At 50.0% G+C, this 18,083-nt stretch overlaps 1 protein-coding gene and 1 long non-coding RNA gene across 17 annotated transcripts in view; one reads left to right on the top strand and one right to left on the bottom strand.

The window, feature by feature from the left end:
• The window catches only part of ACSBG2 (acyl-CoA synthetase bubblegum family member 2), a 33,901-nt gene extending 17,462 nt beyond the window's left edge, over positions 1–16,439 (top strand). For 3 of the 14 annotated variants that reach the window (XM_070272565.1, XM_023644558.2, XM_070272566.1), the window contains exons 7-15: positions 2,636–2,785; positions 5,506–5,682; positions 7,918–8,099; positions 8,217–8,450; positions 11,103–11,320; positions 13,038–13,177; positions 13,305–13,551; positions 14,314–14,422; positions 16,193–16,439. In XM_070272565.1, coding sequence (XP_070128666.1) covers positions 2,636–2,785; positions 5,506–5,682; positions 7,918–8,099; positions 8,217–8,450; positions 11,103–11,320; positions 13,038–13,177; positions 13,305–13,551; positions 14,314–14,387 — 1,422 coding nt within the window. In that variant the 3' untranslated portion in view covers positions 14,388–14,422; positions 16,193–16,439. Of the gene's footprint in view, positions 1–2,635; positions 2,786–5,505; positions 5,683–7,917; positions 8,100–8,216; positions 8,451–11,102; positions 11,321–13,037; positions 13,178–13,304; positions 13,552–13,874; positions 14,188–14,313; positions 14,423–16,075 lie in introns of those variants that run through there. The other 11 variants (XM_070272564.1, XM_005611487.4, XM_023644561.2 and 8 more) reach the window with 7 other exon arrangements.
• LOC111774196 (uncharacterized) overlaps positions 1–18,083 on the bottom strand; it is a 33,772-nt gene that overhangs the window by 7,344 nt on the left and 8,345 nt on the right. For 2 of the 3 annotated variants that reach the window (XR_002809007.2, XR_002809008.2), the window contains exons 2-3: positions 16,369–17,697; positions 10,305–15,672 (exon numbers count right to left, since the gene is read on the bottom strand). This is a non-coding gene — a long non-coding RNA (uncharacterized lncRNA). Of the gene's footprint in view, positions 1–10,304; positions 15,673–16,368; positions 17,698–18,083 lie in introns of those variants that run through there. The other variant, XR_011440394.1, reaches the window with a different exon arrangement.

The raw sequence follows: 18,083 nt of genomic DNA on the forward strand, positions 1-18,083 counted from the left end.
AAAACTCAAGACGTTAAGTTTAAATATTACTATTTATATCCAACCCAGAATTTATTATAAATTTGCTTTCCTGGCTTTAATAAATGCAAAGTCATCAATATTTTTATTAAAGCCATTAACCATTATTTAATATATGCAAATATCTAAATAGGGGTGCACATTTCTGCTATGGCTTGGACCAGCAACCCTGTTGGAGCCTGAATTTATTTAAAATTTTGATATCTCATTCATCGTGGATTGGTTTTGCTTTGATAGTGACTTCAAAAATATTGCGTTAAAATATTTCTCTTGATTACAAAGAGGCTTTTTTTTTGGATGGAGGGAGCATCCCCTTAAACTTTGCACTCGAAGCAAAGTCCGTGGTCCTCACTCTGGTCCCGACCCTGCAGCTGGGGCTCCTCTGGGACCTTTCTCTGGTACTCTTATGGTTTCTCCATGTGACCACTCCAGCATGGTGACTTCAGGACCTCTGGATTTATTTGGTGGCTCAGATCTCCATAGACAACGTCTTGAAAGACAGAAAGAGCCAAGTGGAAGCTGTCTTGCCTTGAATGGCCCACTCCTAGAAGTCACACAACACAAGCTGGGCCAGGAGCCTTGGAAGGGACCGGGACAATCTCCTGTTAATTTCCACGAGATTAGACCCTCAAACCCATTATTCGAATCAGAAGATCTAAAATGTCATCAAGATTGCCCTCTGTGCAAGTGGCAGAAAAGGGGCCAATGGTCCTTTCTGGCTGACCAAAACACTCGCGAGCCTTCGCGCCTTTCAGCAAACATATGAAGATTAAGACCAGGATGACAACTAATTAAATAAGACAACTGATCAGAATTGCAGACTTTTTAGACATTTAAAGTGACCATCACAGCAACAACATCTTAAGTCTGGATAACTTAAAAATCTCCTTCGTTAGAAATAGCACGTACAGCAGAGTTTCTCCACCCTGTTGCTATGGATGTTTGGTGTGGGTAATTCTCTGTGGTGGGGGCCGTCCTGTGCCCTGTAGGATGTTATGCATCACCCCCGGTCTCTATCCACTAGATGCCTCTAGCACCCTCCCTCATTTGAAACCCCAAAATGTCCTCAGATATTGCCTATTGTCCCCTGGTGGGCAAAATCACCCCTGGTCGAGGACGATGACTCATAGGGGGCAGTTTTGTGGCATGGAATAGTACCTACTTCTGTGCAAGGGGGAGCAGAACCTAGTTTTAGGATTGCATTTCAGAATACACTTGTTAGAACTGAGAGAAAAAGAAAGCCTGAGAAAGGAAAATGTGAAGTTTTGGGGCTGGGGAGGCAGAAGACAGCCAGTTGGGCAGGTTTCCATGCCTGAGGTCGGACTCAAGACCAGCCCCAGATTTCCTGGAGAGGACTGGATTGAACCAGGTTGGGTCTGGTGTCTACCCAAACCAATCATTGTGGCCGTGGGAGGATGGGGTCTTGTGCAAGCCGTGAGGGGGCAGCCTTCAGGAGAAGGGCTAAGGGTGTCTGTCAGAGAAAGGACAGAGACACCCCCCGCAAAGGGCTTGTGTTTTGCAGGCAACACTGGCCATTTGTGGACGACCTTGAGTTCCCTCCATCTTGAAAACAACCTCATCCAGAACCTTCTTGGGTACTTGGTGGTAGGATTTTTATGGGTCCCGTGTGATACTCAGTTCATACAACCCAACAGCTGCTTTTGAGTCAACAATTAAGGGCACAGGCCCTGGATTCAGATCATCTTGGGTTCCTCTGTTTAATTGCTGTGTGACCTTAGACAAGTAACTTACTGCCTCTGAGCCTCAGCTCCTTCATGTACTATGTATTGGTTGTCCGTAAGACTGCCTTTGGTTGCAAATGACCAAAGCTTGATCCCAAATGGCTTAAGCAAAAAAAGGTAATTTGTTGGCGCATGTAACTATAACCCAGGGCGTGGATTTCAGACATGGCTGGAACCAGGGGCTCAAATAATGTGACCCAGGCTCCGTTTTGTCCTTTTGGATTCTCGGCTCCACTCCAGCCTCGCTTCCGCTCATAGTCCTGAGATGCTCCAGCAGCTCCTGGGGCTACATCTTGACTCGTTCAGATCCAGACATCGCTTGCAGCAAAAGCCCTCACCTTCATTGTGATTGGCCCACCTGAGGTCACGTGCCCAGCCCTGGTCCAAGCATCATGCCCCAGGCAGATGGCATCCTCTGCCTTAAACCAATCACGGTTGACCTCTGGAGCTGGGGGTGGAGTCGGCCCCCATCAATCTGGTAACTGAGAAGCTTGGGGTGCAGAGTGGAATCCGAGAAGGCAGAGATCAAATAATATCGACTCCACTCTTCTAAGCATCTTACGTGTAGCAACTCATTTACCACCTACGACAACCCAAGGAGTCGGGTCTTGGTACCGTTCCCATTTTACAAATGGGGAAACTGAGGCTCCGGGAGCTTAAGCTCCAGGAAGTGGAGGCACAGAAGCGAACATCCTGGGGCTTTTTGTAAGAGGAGCCGGCGGGGCTGGGGGCAGCCTGAGCCTTTCCTCTCACTGGGAATCATGCCTTAGGAGAAGCTGATGCGACAAGACCTGAGCGGGGAGAGGGAGCTCCCGGCGTGGAGGTCACCCCCGCGCCCCCTGAGTCCCCCGCTCTGCTCGTCTCTCTTCCCACAGTGGGATGACTTCATGGAGCTGGGCAGCAGCATCCCCGACTCCCAGCTGGACCGCATCATGGAGAGCCAGCGGGCCAATCAGTGCGCGGTGCTCATCTACACTTCTGGGACGGTGGGCCCTCCCAAGGGCGTCATGCTGAGCCACGACAATGTAAGCGCCGTCTCTGCCCGCGGTAGGAGCTATTTTTACAGATGAGCAAACTAAAGCCCAGAGAGGTTCAATTACTTGGCCTAAGTCACACAGCCAACAGCATGGCGGAGCCAGGATTTGAAGCCAGGCAGGCTGGCTCCCCAGTCCCCATTTTTAACTACACTGTAGATCTATGTGGCTAACATAAAGATGTCCAAAAACGCGACACAAACATTTTAAAGCCAGTTGCAGAACAGGACGCAGGGCACAATACGATTTTTGCTAAAAATGGAAAAATGGCAGCAAGCGATGGGCATGTGTGCAAGTTCTAAAAGCAGAGAAGTGTCTGGCAGCACACGCACCCAACTGGCAATGGTGGCTCCCCTCTGTAAGTCAGACAGATTGCTAGCTTTTTGTTTGTTTGGTTTTTTTTGGTGAGGAAGATTGGCCCTGAGCTAACATCTGTTGCCAATCTTCCTCTTTTCTTGTATGTGGGACGCTGCCACAGCATGGCTTAATGAGCGGTGTGTAGGTCTGCACCCAGGATCTGAACCCACAAACCCCAGGCCGCCAAAGTGGAGCATACGAACTTAACCACTATGCCACTGGGCTGGCCCCCAGAATGATTGCTAGTTTTTAAATGAAGCATTTCTACCTCATAAGAGCTTTTCCTTGCAGCCTAGCTATTAATAGTTACTAGCAAATCCTGGCCTTTGCACTGGCTGTTCCCTCTGCATGGAATTCTCTTTCCCAGAGAGCCGCACGGCTTGCTCCTTCACCTCCTTGCTCAAATGTTACCTCCTCGGTGAAGCCCTCCCTGACTTCCACGTTTAAAATAGCAAACAATAAACCACCCCATCGGTCCCTATTCCCCTCCGGCTACTTTTCTCTTCCTTGGAATTTCTTACACTGACATATTATATAGTCACTCATTTATCGTGAACATCAGCTCCTTGAGGAGATGGCTGGTCTGTCTTGTCACTGCTGTCTCCAGTGTCTGGTGCATGGGAGGACTCAGTCTACTTTTGTGGAATGAATGAATGACAGGAATCTGACTGACCCCACCCTGCCCTGGCCAGCGTTTACTGTCCAAGTGGCTTCCTGTCTGGTGACATAGTCTTCTAGCCTAGGGGGGACAAGCATAGAGTCTGGAGCGAGGCTGCCTACATCTGAATCCTGCCTCTCCCACTTGCTGGCTGTGTGACCTGCGACCAGTTCCCTAACTTCTCTGGGCCTCAGTTTCCCCTTCTGTAAAACGGAGACAAGAATGGTTTCTCCCTCTTAGAGTCGCTACCAAGGTTGTATTATTTCATATACTGTGTCAGGTAGCCATTGCCGCGTAACAGAACATTCCAGAACTTAGCAACTTCAAACGCCGACAGTGTATTATTCTGGGTCTGGATTTGGGGGGGCTCAGGAGGGTGTTTCTTCTGCCCCCTGCAGCATCAGCAGGGGTCACTCTGCTGTATTCCAGCAGAAGGTCCAAGTGGGGCTTCCCTCACATGTCCCATGTGACATGTAGTGAAACACATCCAACGTTAGTTATTATTATTATCATCATCGTCGTCGTCATCATCTTTACTGCAAGAAGTCAAAGCCAGTGCAGTGTCCTCAACATACACCAACTGGTCAGAGTTTCTCCCATTTATAGGGTCCTAACTCTGTGCCACGCTGAGATAAACACATGGCAACTCCCCACTCATTAACCCCCTTCACAGATGGGGAAACTGAGGCTCAGAGACGGGATGTGACTTGCTCAAGGTCACAGAGCAAAGAAAGGCCTGAGCTGGGAGCTGAACCCAGGAGCGTGTACACCACCAGGTTGTGGTGGAGTGGCACCTGGAGAGTCAAGTGGATGAAGGCGTCTCCAGCTTGGGTGGTGTGAGACAGCCTCTCGGAGGTGGCGGCATTTAAGCAGAAACTTAACATTCAAGAAGGAGTCAGTCACGGGGAGTGCTGGAGGAACAGCATGCCAGGCAGGGGGAGCAGCCAGTGCAAAGGCCCTGAGGCTGGACTGGGCCTGATGAGTTGGAATAACAGTGGGGAGGCCCGTGTGGCTGGGTTAAAGAGGTAACTGTTCACCAGGGGTTATGACACCAGTGAGAACTACGGGCTGCAAGATTATAGATACACGAAAACTTTACGTCAAGGCATGCATTGGAGAAGGAAAAACATTAATATGCTAATTGTTGGGGGGGTTTACGTGACGGGGTCATGGGTGGGCTTTCTGTTTGTTGGCCCATGTTGGTTGCATAGTTTTATACTGGACGTGAGATGCTTCTGCACCCCTTTTACAGGAGAGAAAATCGAGGCTTTGAGAGATTTTTAAGCCCAGGGCCACCCAGCTAGCAAGCAGTGAAGTCAGGGTTTGGTTGTGGGGCGCTTCCCGAGGCCTTCAGATTTCTGATTTTCTGGGTAGATGTTCTGACCCTATGGTCCGTTGTTGGACCCACGGGGGTCTGTTTAGCCCCCCAAAGCTGCCCACTGGATTTTCAGCTCCTCCTCGCTTCGGGCAAATTAGTTAACCGCTCTGTGCTTCTGTTTCCCGTCTGTGAATGAGGGAGAATGGTGATTACCAACCCCAGCGTGTTATGACGATAACTAAGCGACCTAATGTGTGTAAAGCAGTGCCCAGCACGTAGTAGGTGGTTTCTGAGTGTTTTTTAAAGAATGGCGTTTACGTCGATGGCCCTCCGGCGAGGACGGGGGGCCCTGGATCGTCAGCCCGACTTGTGTTCTAGATCACGTGGACAGCCGGGGCGGCAGCAAGGGACAACCGCCTGTCTCACGCTGCAGAAAAGCAGGAGGTGGTGGTCAGCTACCTGCCCCTCAGCCACATTGCAGCTCAGATGATGGATATCTGGATTCCCATGAAGGTTGGGGCAGTCACGTACTTTGCTCAGCCGGACGCGCTCAAGGTGAGGCTGAGGGCAGAACCCGGGCTTCCTTCTCCATCCTTGTCTCGTGCTCTACCATTTAGCAGCTCTGGAGACCGTTGACCTCAGTCTTTTAGCTTTTATCTTTATCTGAGTCAGGGCCTCCATGTGCGGTTGTAGAGATTGTACACTGAACAACCCAAGACTAAGATGTGAATGGTATTGAAAGCAGAATATGTGTGTGTGTGTGTTTGTTTAGTTTTAAAACCAAAAACCAAACCATCTCAAGATTCTTAAGTTAATCACATCTGCAAAGTCCCTTTGGCCGTGAAAGGTCACATATTCATGGGTTCCAGGGGGTTAGGAAGTGCACATCTTTGTGGGGCCATGATTCTGCCTTCCACACTCTCCGTCAAGCAGGCTACGTCTCGAGGTCCTTGTGATTCCTTCTAGAAGGTTCATTCTCCTGTCCTTTGCCTGGCTGACTCCTCCTTGTCCTTTAGTTCTTGCTTAAATATCTCCCTGACCCCTCTCAGTCCTCTCATATCCCCATGCTCAGTATCTTGAGATATAGTAGTCACTCAACAAATACTTTTTTTTTTTTTTGGTGAGGAAGATTGTTGCTGAGCTAACATCTGTGCCAGTCTTCCTCTATTTTGTATGTGGGACGCCGCCACACATGGCTTGATGAGCGGTGCCTAGGTCCGTGCCTGGGATCCGAACTTGCAAACCCGGGGCCGCCAAAGCGGAGCACACGAACTTAACCACTACGCCACCAGGCTGGCCGCATGAAACTTTATTTTATGGTTGAATACCTAATGTAAACACACTCGTCTACGGGACCTGAGAAGTTTCAACCCTTCCACATCCTTATCAACCCCTAATAGGGTCAAAGTGTTTAAAATAATCAACCCGATGAGTGATAAAGCTGTCTTAACATTTTAAGAAACTGCCAGACTGTTTTCCAAAGGGGCTGCATTGTTTTGTATTCCCACCGGGAGTGTACGAGAGTTCCAGTTTCTCCTCCCCCTCAGTAATGTGTTATTACTGTTATGATTATTATTGCCGTCCTAGTGAGTGTGAATGCTATCCCACCATTTTAATTTGCATTTCCCTGAGGAGTGAGGGTGTGAACAACTCTTAAATGTGCTTCTTGGCCGCTGCTGTATCTTCTTTGGAAAAATGTCTGTTCGACTCTTCGCCCATTTTAAAATTTGGTTGTCTGTCTTCTTCCTGCTGAGTTTTAAGTGTTCTTTATACATTATGAATATGAATCTTTTCTCAAATATGTGATTGGCAAATAATATCTCCCGGTTCTGTGTCTTGTCTTTTCATTCTAACTCTGATGAAGTCCAATTTGTTTTTTTTTTTTCTTTCACGCTTTTGGTGTCACATATGAGAAATCTTTGCCTGCTCCAAGGTCACAGACGGCATCTTGTAGCAGGCTTTTAGTTTTAGCTTTATATTGAGGTCTGTGATTCCATTTTGAGTTTATTTTTGTGTTTGGTGATAAGTAAGGCTCTAAAAACTCTTATTTTTATTTTTAAATTTTTGGATATGGACATCCTTTCTTCCATCGGATTGCCTTGGGCTTTTATTGACCGTTAATTGATTGCAAACGTAAAGATTCATCTCTGGATTTTCTATTCCGTTCCATTGATCTATACATCCAAATTGCACTGACTTGATTTTCCTGGCTTTATGGTGGAATGACTATCTTGTCCCAGTTTGCCCAGGACTTTCCCAGTTTTATCACTGAAAATCCCACATTCCAGGAACTCCTCCAGTTCTGGACAAACCAGGTCGGTTGATCGCCCTACTTAATAATGTTTCAAAATCAGTAAGTCCTCGGATTTTGTTCTTTTCCAAAATTGCTTTGGCTCTCCTAGGTCCCCTGCATTTCCATGTAAATTTTAAGATCCGTTTGTCGATATGTATGAGAAAGCCTGCCTGCCTTTTGATTCGGATTTCACTGATCCTGTAGATCAATTTGGGGGACAATCTTGCATCCTTTTTGACAGCTGCATAATATCCCACGGCACACTTGGGCTGCAGTTTTTTCCCAGTCTGTGCACTCCACCAAGTCCCCAGGGAGAGTGTGAAAATCTGATTGGCCGCCGGCCAGCCAATCGGTTGGCTCCCTTGGGTCGGGAGCTCGCTCTGGTCCAATCAGCCAAGAGAAGGTCCTTCTGGGCTGGGTTGGGTGGCTGGGTAGAGATGGACATCTGGGGTCCACAGCAGGTGCAGGTGTGGCTAACCCAGCCCTGTCCCCTGCAGGGCACCTTGGTCAGCACTCTGCAAGAGGTCAAGCCGACAACCTTCCTGGGGGTGCCCCGAGTTTGGGAGAAGATGCAGGACAAGATAAAGGAAAGTGGTGCTAAATCCTCCAGCTTGAGGAAGAAGGTGTTTTCATGGGCAAGAGCGACTGGCTTAAAGGTCAACAAAAAAAGGATGCTTGGGTAGGTGTGGGGTCCAGCGGGGCCAGGCCGGGAGGGCGAGGGTGAGGGGCTCAGCCTTCTCTAGCTGGGTCCCGTCAGCCCCCTTTTGGCTCATGGCTGCGGCATTCTTGTTCACAGGCCATATGACATTCCCATGAGCTACCGCATGGCCAAGGCCCTCGTGTTCAGCAAAGTCCGGAGTGCCCTTGGCCTCGATCATTGCCACTCCTTTATCAGCGGGGCCGCGCCCCTCAGCCATGAGACCTCCGAGTTCTTTCTGAGCCTGGACATACCTATAGGCGAGATGTATGGTATGAGCGAGAGCTCAGGACCCCACACCACGTCCAACTATGATAACTACAGGGTTCTAAGGTACCGGCTTCCTGGGCAGACTCGGGTCCTCCAGCAACATGGGGTCGAGGGGATGAAGATGGGAGAGTGGGTGGGGCTCTGAGCTAATGAATCCTGACTTGGTGTCCCCAGAATGGCCCTGTTCTCCAGCCTCTGAGCCCCAAGTCTTTATGACCACAGGAAGCCCCAGTTGTCAGAGCACCCGCAGTCAAGGGGAAGGGCTCTCCGGACGGTCCAAGGTCTGCCCGTGGTGGTCACTTGTGAGTTCCGCCTCCAGACGGCCCACCCCAGGCTCGCCCACCCCAGGTTCACCTCCTGGGACCTTGGGACCCTTCTCCACAATGCTCCATCTCAAAACACATTCACGGGCCCTTTCTGGCTTTCTCCCAAGCTCAGCTCAGCCCAGGCGGCAGGATTGAACCCAGTGATGCTCTAACAGTAAGAATATCGAAGGCAAGTTCCACTCCTAGTCTGAGAGCCGTGTCCTTCACAGAACCTTCTGGTGTGTCTCTCTCTGATGCCCTCCCTGCTGCGATATTGCAAGTTTGGCTTGAATTTAGCAAAAACAAAGTTCCATCTTCCTAATCTGGCAGAACCATCTCCTGCCTTTTTCTTTACCTACAGGGGGAGCGTCACACCTCAGTAGCCCCCTCTCTCTATTCCACAATCCCATCTGGGTCTGCTTTCTGCAGAACCAAATGCCCCCTGGAGTTTTTCGAAAACCAAAGCGTGGTCCTTCCCTAAAGAGAAGCAACACTGCCCCAACCCTGGAGGAAAAGTACAGATTCCCGCCTCTCTCTCTCTAATTATTTTCCTTCGAGGAGGAATACATGCACATGTCAAAAAAAAAATCAGAAGGTATAAAATGATCGGGGCTCCCTCCCTCCCACCCCAAACCTCCAGTTCGCTCCGGAAGACTTTGCCAGGCCTGCGTAACAGCGTTCCACGCACTCACACCACACACATCTATTTTCTCACGATTCTGGAAACTCGAAGTCCCAGATCAAGGTGTCCGTGGGGCTGGTTCTTTCTGAAACCCATGAGGGAGAATCGGTTCCTTGCTTGTCTCTCAGCTTCCAGTGGTCCTTGGCCATCTTTGGGGGTCCTCGGCTTGTAGAAACATCACCTGATCTCTGCCTTCATCTTCACCTGGCATCTCCCTGTGTGCACGTCTGTGGCTAAATTTCCCCTTTTCATAAGGACACAGGTCATGCTGGATTGGGGACCATCCTACTCCAGTATGACTTCATCTTAATTTAATTAATTACATCTGCAATGACCCTATTTCCAAATAAGGTCATATTTGGAGGTACTCGGCATTAGGACTTGAACATACAAATTTGTAGGGGACAGAGTTCAACCCATAATGCCTTCTCAGAGGCCAAACGACCACAGCATGCTCTTTCGAGTTGGCCTGTCATGGGCAGTGCATTGACATATATACTTTTATCCCAAACAGAAGCATTTTCCCTGTAAAAATGGATACTCGGAACTATTACTTGCTATCTGGAGCTTAGGAACCGAATAAGCTCAGATAACATGGCATCCCTCACTACCTGGATTCATAATACAAACTTCCACTCAGTCTTGACTCACACCGTTCAAGCTCAGGAATCAAGAGCATTTGGTTAGCGAGGGATTTCTACCTTGTAGAGAATGTTCCGTATCAGTGCAAATGGCTGCTTCATTTTTAACAGCTGTGTAGTATTCCACTGGGTGGATGTACCATCATTTATTTAATTGGTCCCTTATTGGTGGATGTTGAGGGCTTTTTTCTCCATCACTCGTCACCACATCAATGCTAAAGGGAATGCTTTGTACATACACCATATATTTTGCTAAACCAATTGGTGAAAAATGGTATCTCAACACAACTTTCATTCACATTCCTTTTATTATGAATGAAGTTGGAAAAAAAAATCCTTTCATATGTTTAAAAGCCATTTGCATTTTCCTTTTTCTGAACTATCGGTCCATATCATCTGCCCATTTTTAAAACTGTATTAGTGGTCCCTTTATTATTGGTTTGTTGGCACTCCTTAAATATTAGGAAAATCAGCCCTTTGTCTTTGATAGGAGTTGCAAATATTTTACCCCTGGGTTTGTCATTGATATTTTGGTTTTAGTTAAAATGTTTCGTTTTTTTTTTTTTTTGCTGCGCAGAATTTTTTTTATCTTTACATGGTCAAATTTATCAATCTTTTCTTTATGGCTTCTGGGATTTTCCACATTCCTAGAAAGGCCTTGAGTGGGGGACGTCCCAAGGAGGCTCTCTGTAAATTTTGAGCTTGTGGGGCATGCCCTCTTTTTTCTCTTGCTAACGAAGGGAATCCGTACACTTCAGCCTAAAACCATTGGCCCTTCTTACCACCAGTGAAATAGATCTCAGCCAAGCAATAAGGAAATACTTTCCTAAAACCATGCTCCCAAAGCTTACCTCTAGGAAAAGGTGTCTGAATGAGAATCCAGATTCCAGAGAGTTCTAGTCTGTCTTGTGGAAGGAACTTTAACCTCGAAAGAGATTCCAGTTGGTTGTCTTCCTTGAAATAGGCTGTCCTGGTCACCCGGAGAGGGTGAAAGAACCAGATCCAGCTTGGGCTGTGGACCCAGGCTGACCAGGGTGGGTGACGTCAGCTCTCTGGGCCTCAATTTCTCCCTCCCGTTCTCTGGCAGCTGCGGCAAGATCATGAGTGGGTGCAAGAACATGCTGTACCAGCAGAGCAAGGACAGCACAGGGGAGATCTGCATGTGGGGCCGGCACGTCTTCATGGGTTACCTCGAAAAGGAGGAGGCCACCCTGGAGGTGCTCGACGAGGAAGGTTGGCTGCACACCGGGGACCTCGGCCACATGGACAACGAGGGTTTCCTCTATATCACCGGTCGCATCAAAGGTACGGGGGCTGGGCTCTGCCTGCAGGGGCCTCCTGGACATTTAAGGGCCTGGCACATCAGCACAAACGAAGACCACCCAGCCCCCTGCTTTCCGTGAGGGCACCCCAGTCCTCATAGTCCAGCTCTGCCTTGTGCCTGGCACTTGGCCCTCGGCAGGATGGACCTGGGAAAGCGCCCACACCAGGCTTGAAACCTGCTCCCTCCCTTGTCCTTTGGGAATGATAACCTACAGAGTTCTGACACTTAAATAAGGATTAAATGAAATGATGGAGAACAGGAATTGGCCGACTTTTCCTGTAAAGGGCCCGAGAGTAAATATTTTTGGATGTGTAGGATGTATGGTCCCTCTTGCAGCCGTGGTAATGCAAAAGCGGCCGCAGACAATACATGGATGAAAGGACGTGGCCACGTGCCATTGTGAATGTCATATCATTTTCAGGTGTCACAAATATTCTTCTTCTTTGGATTTCCTTCCAACCATTTAAAAACATAAAAACCATTCTTTGGGCCATACAAAGACAGGTGGAAGAGATTACCGACTCCGGATACATAGGGAGAGAGCATTTGGCACTGCGCCTGCCAGAAGTAGTAACTGTTCAATAAGTGGGCTATGTTAGCATTATCTTGATTATAAGCAACAGAAAGCCCTTCTTAAACAGGTTTGAGTGAAAAAGGGAGGCTGTTGGCTTAAAAACAGAGAAGTCCAAAAGGTCTCGCTTCAGGCATGGCTGGATCCAGGTGCCAAAATGATGTCACAAGGAGTCTCTTTATCCTTTTCTTGCTGAGCTCTCCTCTGTGTTGGGGCCATTCTTGAAGAGGCTTTTCCCATTTGCTGCCAACAGTCTAGGCTCACCCTAATGCCTGAGGGACAAGAGTATGTTATTCCCCATAGTTTCAGCAAAAGTTTTAGTCCTGACTCTCACTGGGTCCCATCTCAGAACAAAGCAGCGTAAGAGGATGGAATATGCTGATTGGTCAGACCTGGTCACATGGGCTCCCCCCACAGTCCACCCCACCCACACCCCATGTTAAAGATGGAAGGCAGTTCCCTAAAGAAACGTCAGGTGTGGTGACTCCAAGGCAGAGACCCTGGGCAGACAACACCATGGGTGCCCGTTATAAGATAGGATTGGTTATCACTATTGCCATCGAGACCTCAGATCACGGGATGGCATGCAGAGTTTGAGTGGGTGGGACAGGAAGCCTCAAGCAACCCAGGATGAAAGAGCCCTTGGGGAATTCGGGAGGCTGGGGGGGAGAGAATGACACAATTCTCCTAGAGATGCTACACGCGCCCCTGGGGAAAGCTGGACTTAGTTTCTTTGCGAGTTGCTGAGTGATGGAAAAAGTAGCAGAGAGTGCGTGGCCAGACGCGTTCACTATCTTCCCAGCAAGACGGATCAGAGGGCCTGGAACAGGGTATGGGGGACCGAGAAGTGGGCGGTGAGCCATTGAGCCGCTGTCCAGGTGGAATGCACAGGACTTGGACCCCGGACGGGAGGCTGAAGACGGGGGACGAGGGGCAGAGGGACTTGGGGTCTGTGGCTTGGAGAAGGGCCTGGTGAGTCCCAGCCCCGGGCAGGGGTGGTCTTCTGCTTCTGGGGTTTCTCTAGGTGGGGGGTCGTCGGTGCCATCATCTGTGTCTGCTGATCCCCGAGAGGGCAGGGGTTTCGTATTGTCATGGTTGAACCCACACTGCGCCACGCTCTGTTCCAGAAATCCTCATCACGGCTGGCGGCGAGAACGTGGCCCCCATTCCCATCGAGAACCTGGTCAAGGAGAAGATCCCCATCGTCAGCCACGCCATGTTGGTGGGGGACAAGGCAAGGTTCTTGAGCATCCTGCTGACGCTGAAGGTAACGTGGGTTTGCGTCCCGCGGGGAGTGTCTGCCCAGGGGCTCCGAGCCCCGCGTCCCGGTCCGCAGGGCTGGCCGGGGTGTGTGTGTGGGTGTCGGGTGTGGTGACTGGGGTGTCCTGGGGCAGTGCGAGGTTGACGGGACGAGCGGAGAGCCGCTGGACAGACTGAGCGGGGAGGCGATCAAGTTCTGCCAGAACCTGGGCAGCCAGGCGTCCACCGTGACCGAGGTCCTGGAGCTGCGCGACCCGCTGGTCTACAAGGCCATCCAGCAAGGGATCGATGCCGTGAACCAGGAGGCCGTCTCCAACGCACAGAAGATTCAGAAGTGGGTCATCCTGGCCAGGGACTTCTCCATCAGCGGCGGAGAGCTGGGTGAGTGGCCTGGAGAGCCGGTGGCTTTGGCACGGGGAGGCTGGTCCCTTGCTAGTGGGACCAGCCGGGAACTGGGAGAGGGACGCTGCCCCCTCCAGCTAACTGGTGCCCATACCCCCCACCCCGGACCACACACACACACACAAACTCAACACACGTACAGTCCCTTCTCCCCAGGGCAACCACACCTCCCACCTCTGGGAATAAAACTTAACTTCTGAGTATGGCTCTACATCCTCTCTCTCCTGCTGGACTCTCCTGCTCGCTTGCTGTGCACCAACTGCACGGGCCTCCCTGCTGTTCCCACAACTCTCCTGGCACAGTCCTGCCTCAGGGCCTTTGCACCTGCTGTTCAGGACACCTTGAGGGAAGCCCAAATCCTGGGTGACTCGGAGCCGATGGAGCATCCGGGGCCATGGATCAGACCATTCCAGAGCTCGAATCTTCACGCCGACATGCACTCGCTGGGTGACCTGAGAGTGACTGGCCCTCTGTGTAAAAACACCTGTCTCCTCACCTGTAAGATTGGGGGGTGCAGTCCCTCTTTCATTGGAAGCACTGTCCATATGGGGCACAGAGCTCAGTGTACTGTCCACCCACCAGCTCACGGAATCCCTGCCACAGCCCGAGGACAAGGTGGGGGCTCTGATGGCACGCCCAGCAAGTCGACGGCAGAGCCGGCCACGGGCCCAGCCTCTGCCACGGGACCCGGTTGCCCGGTCACACCCACGGCATGTGGACTGGTTTCTCCTTTCTCAATAGGTCCGACGACAAAGATTAGGCGACACTACATAAGTGAGAAATACAAAAGGCAAATCGACAACTTGTACCACTGACTTCTTTGGCGGAGCCACTCTTGGCTGTCCCGACGGTGAGACTGGCTTTGCTGGGCTGTGCCTGGAACGGGTCCCGCAGGCGTGGTCTCCCCTGTGTGGCGGGCGGTCCTGTGAGCAGAACTGCAGGGGCCATGCGCGCGCGCACAAATGCATTCGGTGGCTGTGGACGCTGGTGGGTGGCCCGCCTCGGCTCACGCTCTGTCTCCGGGGTCAGGCAGGGCATGCAGACTCCTTCGCGGCTGGCCGCCAACGTTGCTGGCTGTTCTTCCTGCCTTTTCTTCTCATCTCAGAGAGGGAGCAGAGCCGTGTTCCCACCCAGGACCAGGATTTGTCATTAAGCGCCCAAAGGTTGCATTGTGGCTTCTTTGGGCAAGGCCTTCTGTTGGAAACTGGTGGGGAAGTTCTGCCTGCCAGGAACCCAGGGAAAAATGCCTTCTACTCACCCCTTTTCCTCTCCTTTCCCCCAAGTCTTGTCCATAGGGAGCCCCCATGACGCCAGGAGTCACTGACAGGGTGTTGGGAACTCATCGAGATGCGCGGTGCAGGCAGAGTAGAACGCATCTTCAGTTGTCCCAAGGGGCACCTGTAACCCTTTCAAGGTCAGATCCTTCTCTCCTGACGCCCCCAGCCATTCCACCGCATGCATTTACTAGGGCTCCTGGAACAAGGTACCACAGACTGAGGGGCTTAAACACCAGGGGGTAATTTTGTCCTGGTTCTGGAGGCTGCAAGTCTGAGATCAAGGTGTCGGCTAGGTAGGTTTGGTGGACGGGTAGCTTCTCCGTGTGTCTCTGCGTCCGAATTTCCCCTTTTTATAAGGACACCAGTCATCCTGGAATAAAGCCCACTCTAACGACCTCATTTTAACTTAATCACCTCTGCAAAGACCCCATCTCCAAATAGAGTCACATTCTGAGGTCCTGGGGGCTACGACTTCAACATAGGAATTTTTTTGGGGGGGGAGGTGGACATAATTCAGCCCCCACCACCACCACATCTATTTTCTTTTCTTCGCTGTTAACTGGTTGAACTCGTGCACGCCTTCATTTGTCAGCGTCTTGTGGGCGAGCCCTGCAGGCGAACACGTCACATTCATCATTCCGCATCTTTTGCAAGATTTCCGATTTCACTTTGCAGTTGGGTAGGAGATGAGCCGGCGTTGATGCAGGGGTGGGCGATGGACCCTCTATACCTGTGCTGTCCAATATGGCAGCCACCAGTCACTGTGTGCCCCGTCCAAATTGAGATATGCTAACAGCGTAAGACGCTCACTGGGTCTCGAATGCTGGGTCCGAAATAGAGAATATAAAACATCCCATTAATATTTTGAAATACTGATTGCACGTTGAACTGATAATATTTTGGACATATCAGATTATATAAAATATATTATTTAAGTCAATTTCACCAGCTCCTTTTTTTGTGGCTACTAGAAAACGTTAAATTCCATGGTTGGGTCATTTCTCCTGGGCAGCCCTGCTCTAAAGTTCACTGGGGATGGATTCCATTTTTTTTCTAGTTTACAAGTGGATCCATTCACTGGGGAATATTTTCATCTTATGGTAACTGTGGGGACGAACACGCACATTTCAAGGACCCCCCATGTGCTCACACGCCTCCATCTGGAAGACCCCATAATGACACGTGATTTATAGCTCTGGGAAGGGATTTTCTGTCCTGTTTTTCAGAAGTCAGAGTCCCTGTGGGTCAATCTCTTGATTATTCACCTGTGGAAGGAGTGCCCCTGTTTGGACCTACCAAGCCTCTCGAAGCGATAGGATCATCATAGATCTCTGAATTCCTAGGCACCGTCAAGGCACCATCTGGGGCGTTCGTGGGGAGCTCTAGGAAGAACTGTCTGTTTTAGAAGATCTGACCTTATGGGTTCCAACGGGATATTTCTCTCCCCAGAGGGCTCACGGAGACATCAGAAGCGAAAGCACTCACCGGTCTGAAGAACTGGGCCCCCAAACCTACTCACCTTCCTGGAAGCCACTTGGAAACCCTTCTAACAAGTTCTGACAATAAATCACTTCAGCACCCGTGTCCTGATTTTTGGCCAGATGCGAATATTTTGTTCTTTGCGGAGAAGCTCAGACGCTTGAAATCGGTCCTGGGTTCAAATCCCGACTAGCTATGTGAGTTCACCCTTCAAAGTCTCGGGGGGGAGGGGTTATCTGTAACAAAAGGACCCCCATCTCAGAGGGTGGCTGCGAAGGCTCATTGAGATGACAAATGATGCCCAGAAGCCCTCCACACATGTTAAGGGTTTTGATCAAAGCATCCTGTCAGCCTTGGTTAACGGGTGTGATTCTTGGTGAATTCCATCTTTGGGGATGAGTTTTGCTGTTGCTAGAAAGTCCAAGACAACAGCAACTTAAAGCAGATAGAAGTTTATTTCTCTCTCACCCAATGGTCCACATCTAGGCAGACCAAGCTGCTACGGCACATCCACAGTGTGGCCCCTGAAAGAACACCAACGGGGGGAGCAAGGGAGGGGACATCTCCTGGCGCACAGAGGGGCAGCCCATCCGGAGAGGAGAAGGGGAACTTCCAGTATCCCTTAAGGTTTCAGATACCCAGACACAGCCCAGTGCCCCTCTGCTTTTTGAAATATAAAGTCGTGGGGCTGGCCTGGTGGCACAGTGGTTAAGTTCACGTGCTCCACTTCGGCGGCCCAGGGTTTGTGGGTTTGGATCCCAGGTACGGACCTACACACCGCTCACCAAGCCATGCTGTGGCGGCGTCCCACATACAAAAAATAGAGGAAGATGGGCGCAGATGTTAGCTCAGAGCCAATCTTCCTCACAAAAGAAAAAACAAAGTCATAAATAGATGAGAAATAGATAAAAGGCATTCTCCTTGCAAAAAGAAAAACAGTAATGCAATGCAAATAAGGCTAAGGTCGTTTCTGATGGCCCTCCTCCTCTATTTGGTAGGTTTTTATTTTGTTGTGAGTAGAGTCAATCTTCTTTATTTGCAGATTCCATGTTTGCAATTTTCCCCGCTCACTAGAATTATTTGTACCCCCAAATCAATGCTCCTGGCGCTTTTGTGGTCATTTGTGGACGTGTGCCGAGCGGTGAAAGATCTGAACTGCTTGATGTGCACCATTTCTGGCTGAAGGTCACACAAGGTGATCTCTGCCTTGTTGCTTCAGCTCAGGCTGTAAATCCACGTCCTTTGGGGGGGGGGTCTATTTAGTGCGACGTTTTTTGCATTTCTGTGGATGATCTTGCTGTTGAAAACGGCCCCCAAACGGCGAGCCGAAGTGCTGTCCAGTGTCCCTGGGTGCAAGAGTGGGATGTGCCTGATGGAGAAAAAATATGTGTTTTAGACAAGCTTCGTGCGGGCGTGAGTTACGGCGTGTTGGCTGTGAGTTCAGCATTAACGAACCAACGTTGTGTATTAAACCAGACGAGCTTGAACAGAAACACACGTAAGACCGGGTTATGTACTGACAGGTTGATAGAAATGAAGGCTGCGGCCAGTGGCTGCCAGGAATGAATCCTGCATATCTCCAGAATGATAGGTCGGTATTTGCTAATTCAGTGCTTGCTGCGACCTTCTAGAACATAACGACCCCGAATAATGAGAATTGACTGTATATAAATGTACCTGTATATGAATGTATGTAAAAGAGACAGCTTTCCTTCCAGGTAGAAACATAGATGCGTTATATGTTGATGTCCATAC

This window comes from Equus caballus, chromosome 7 (genome assembly GCF_041296265.1).
Source record: "Equus caballus isolate H_3958 breed thoroughbred chromosome 7, TB-T2T, whole genome shotgun sequence".
Taxonomy (NCBI): domain Eukaryota; kingdom Metazoa; phylum Chordata; class Mammalia; order Perissodactyla; family Equidae; genus Equus; species Equus caballus.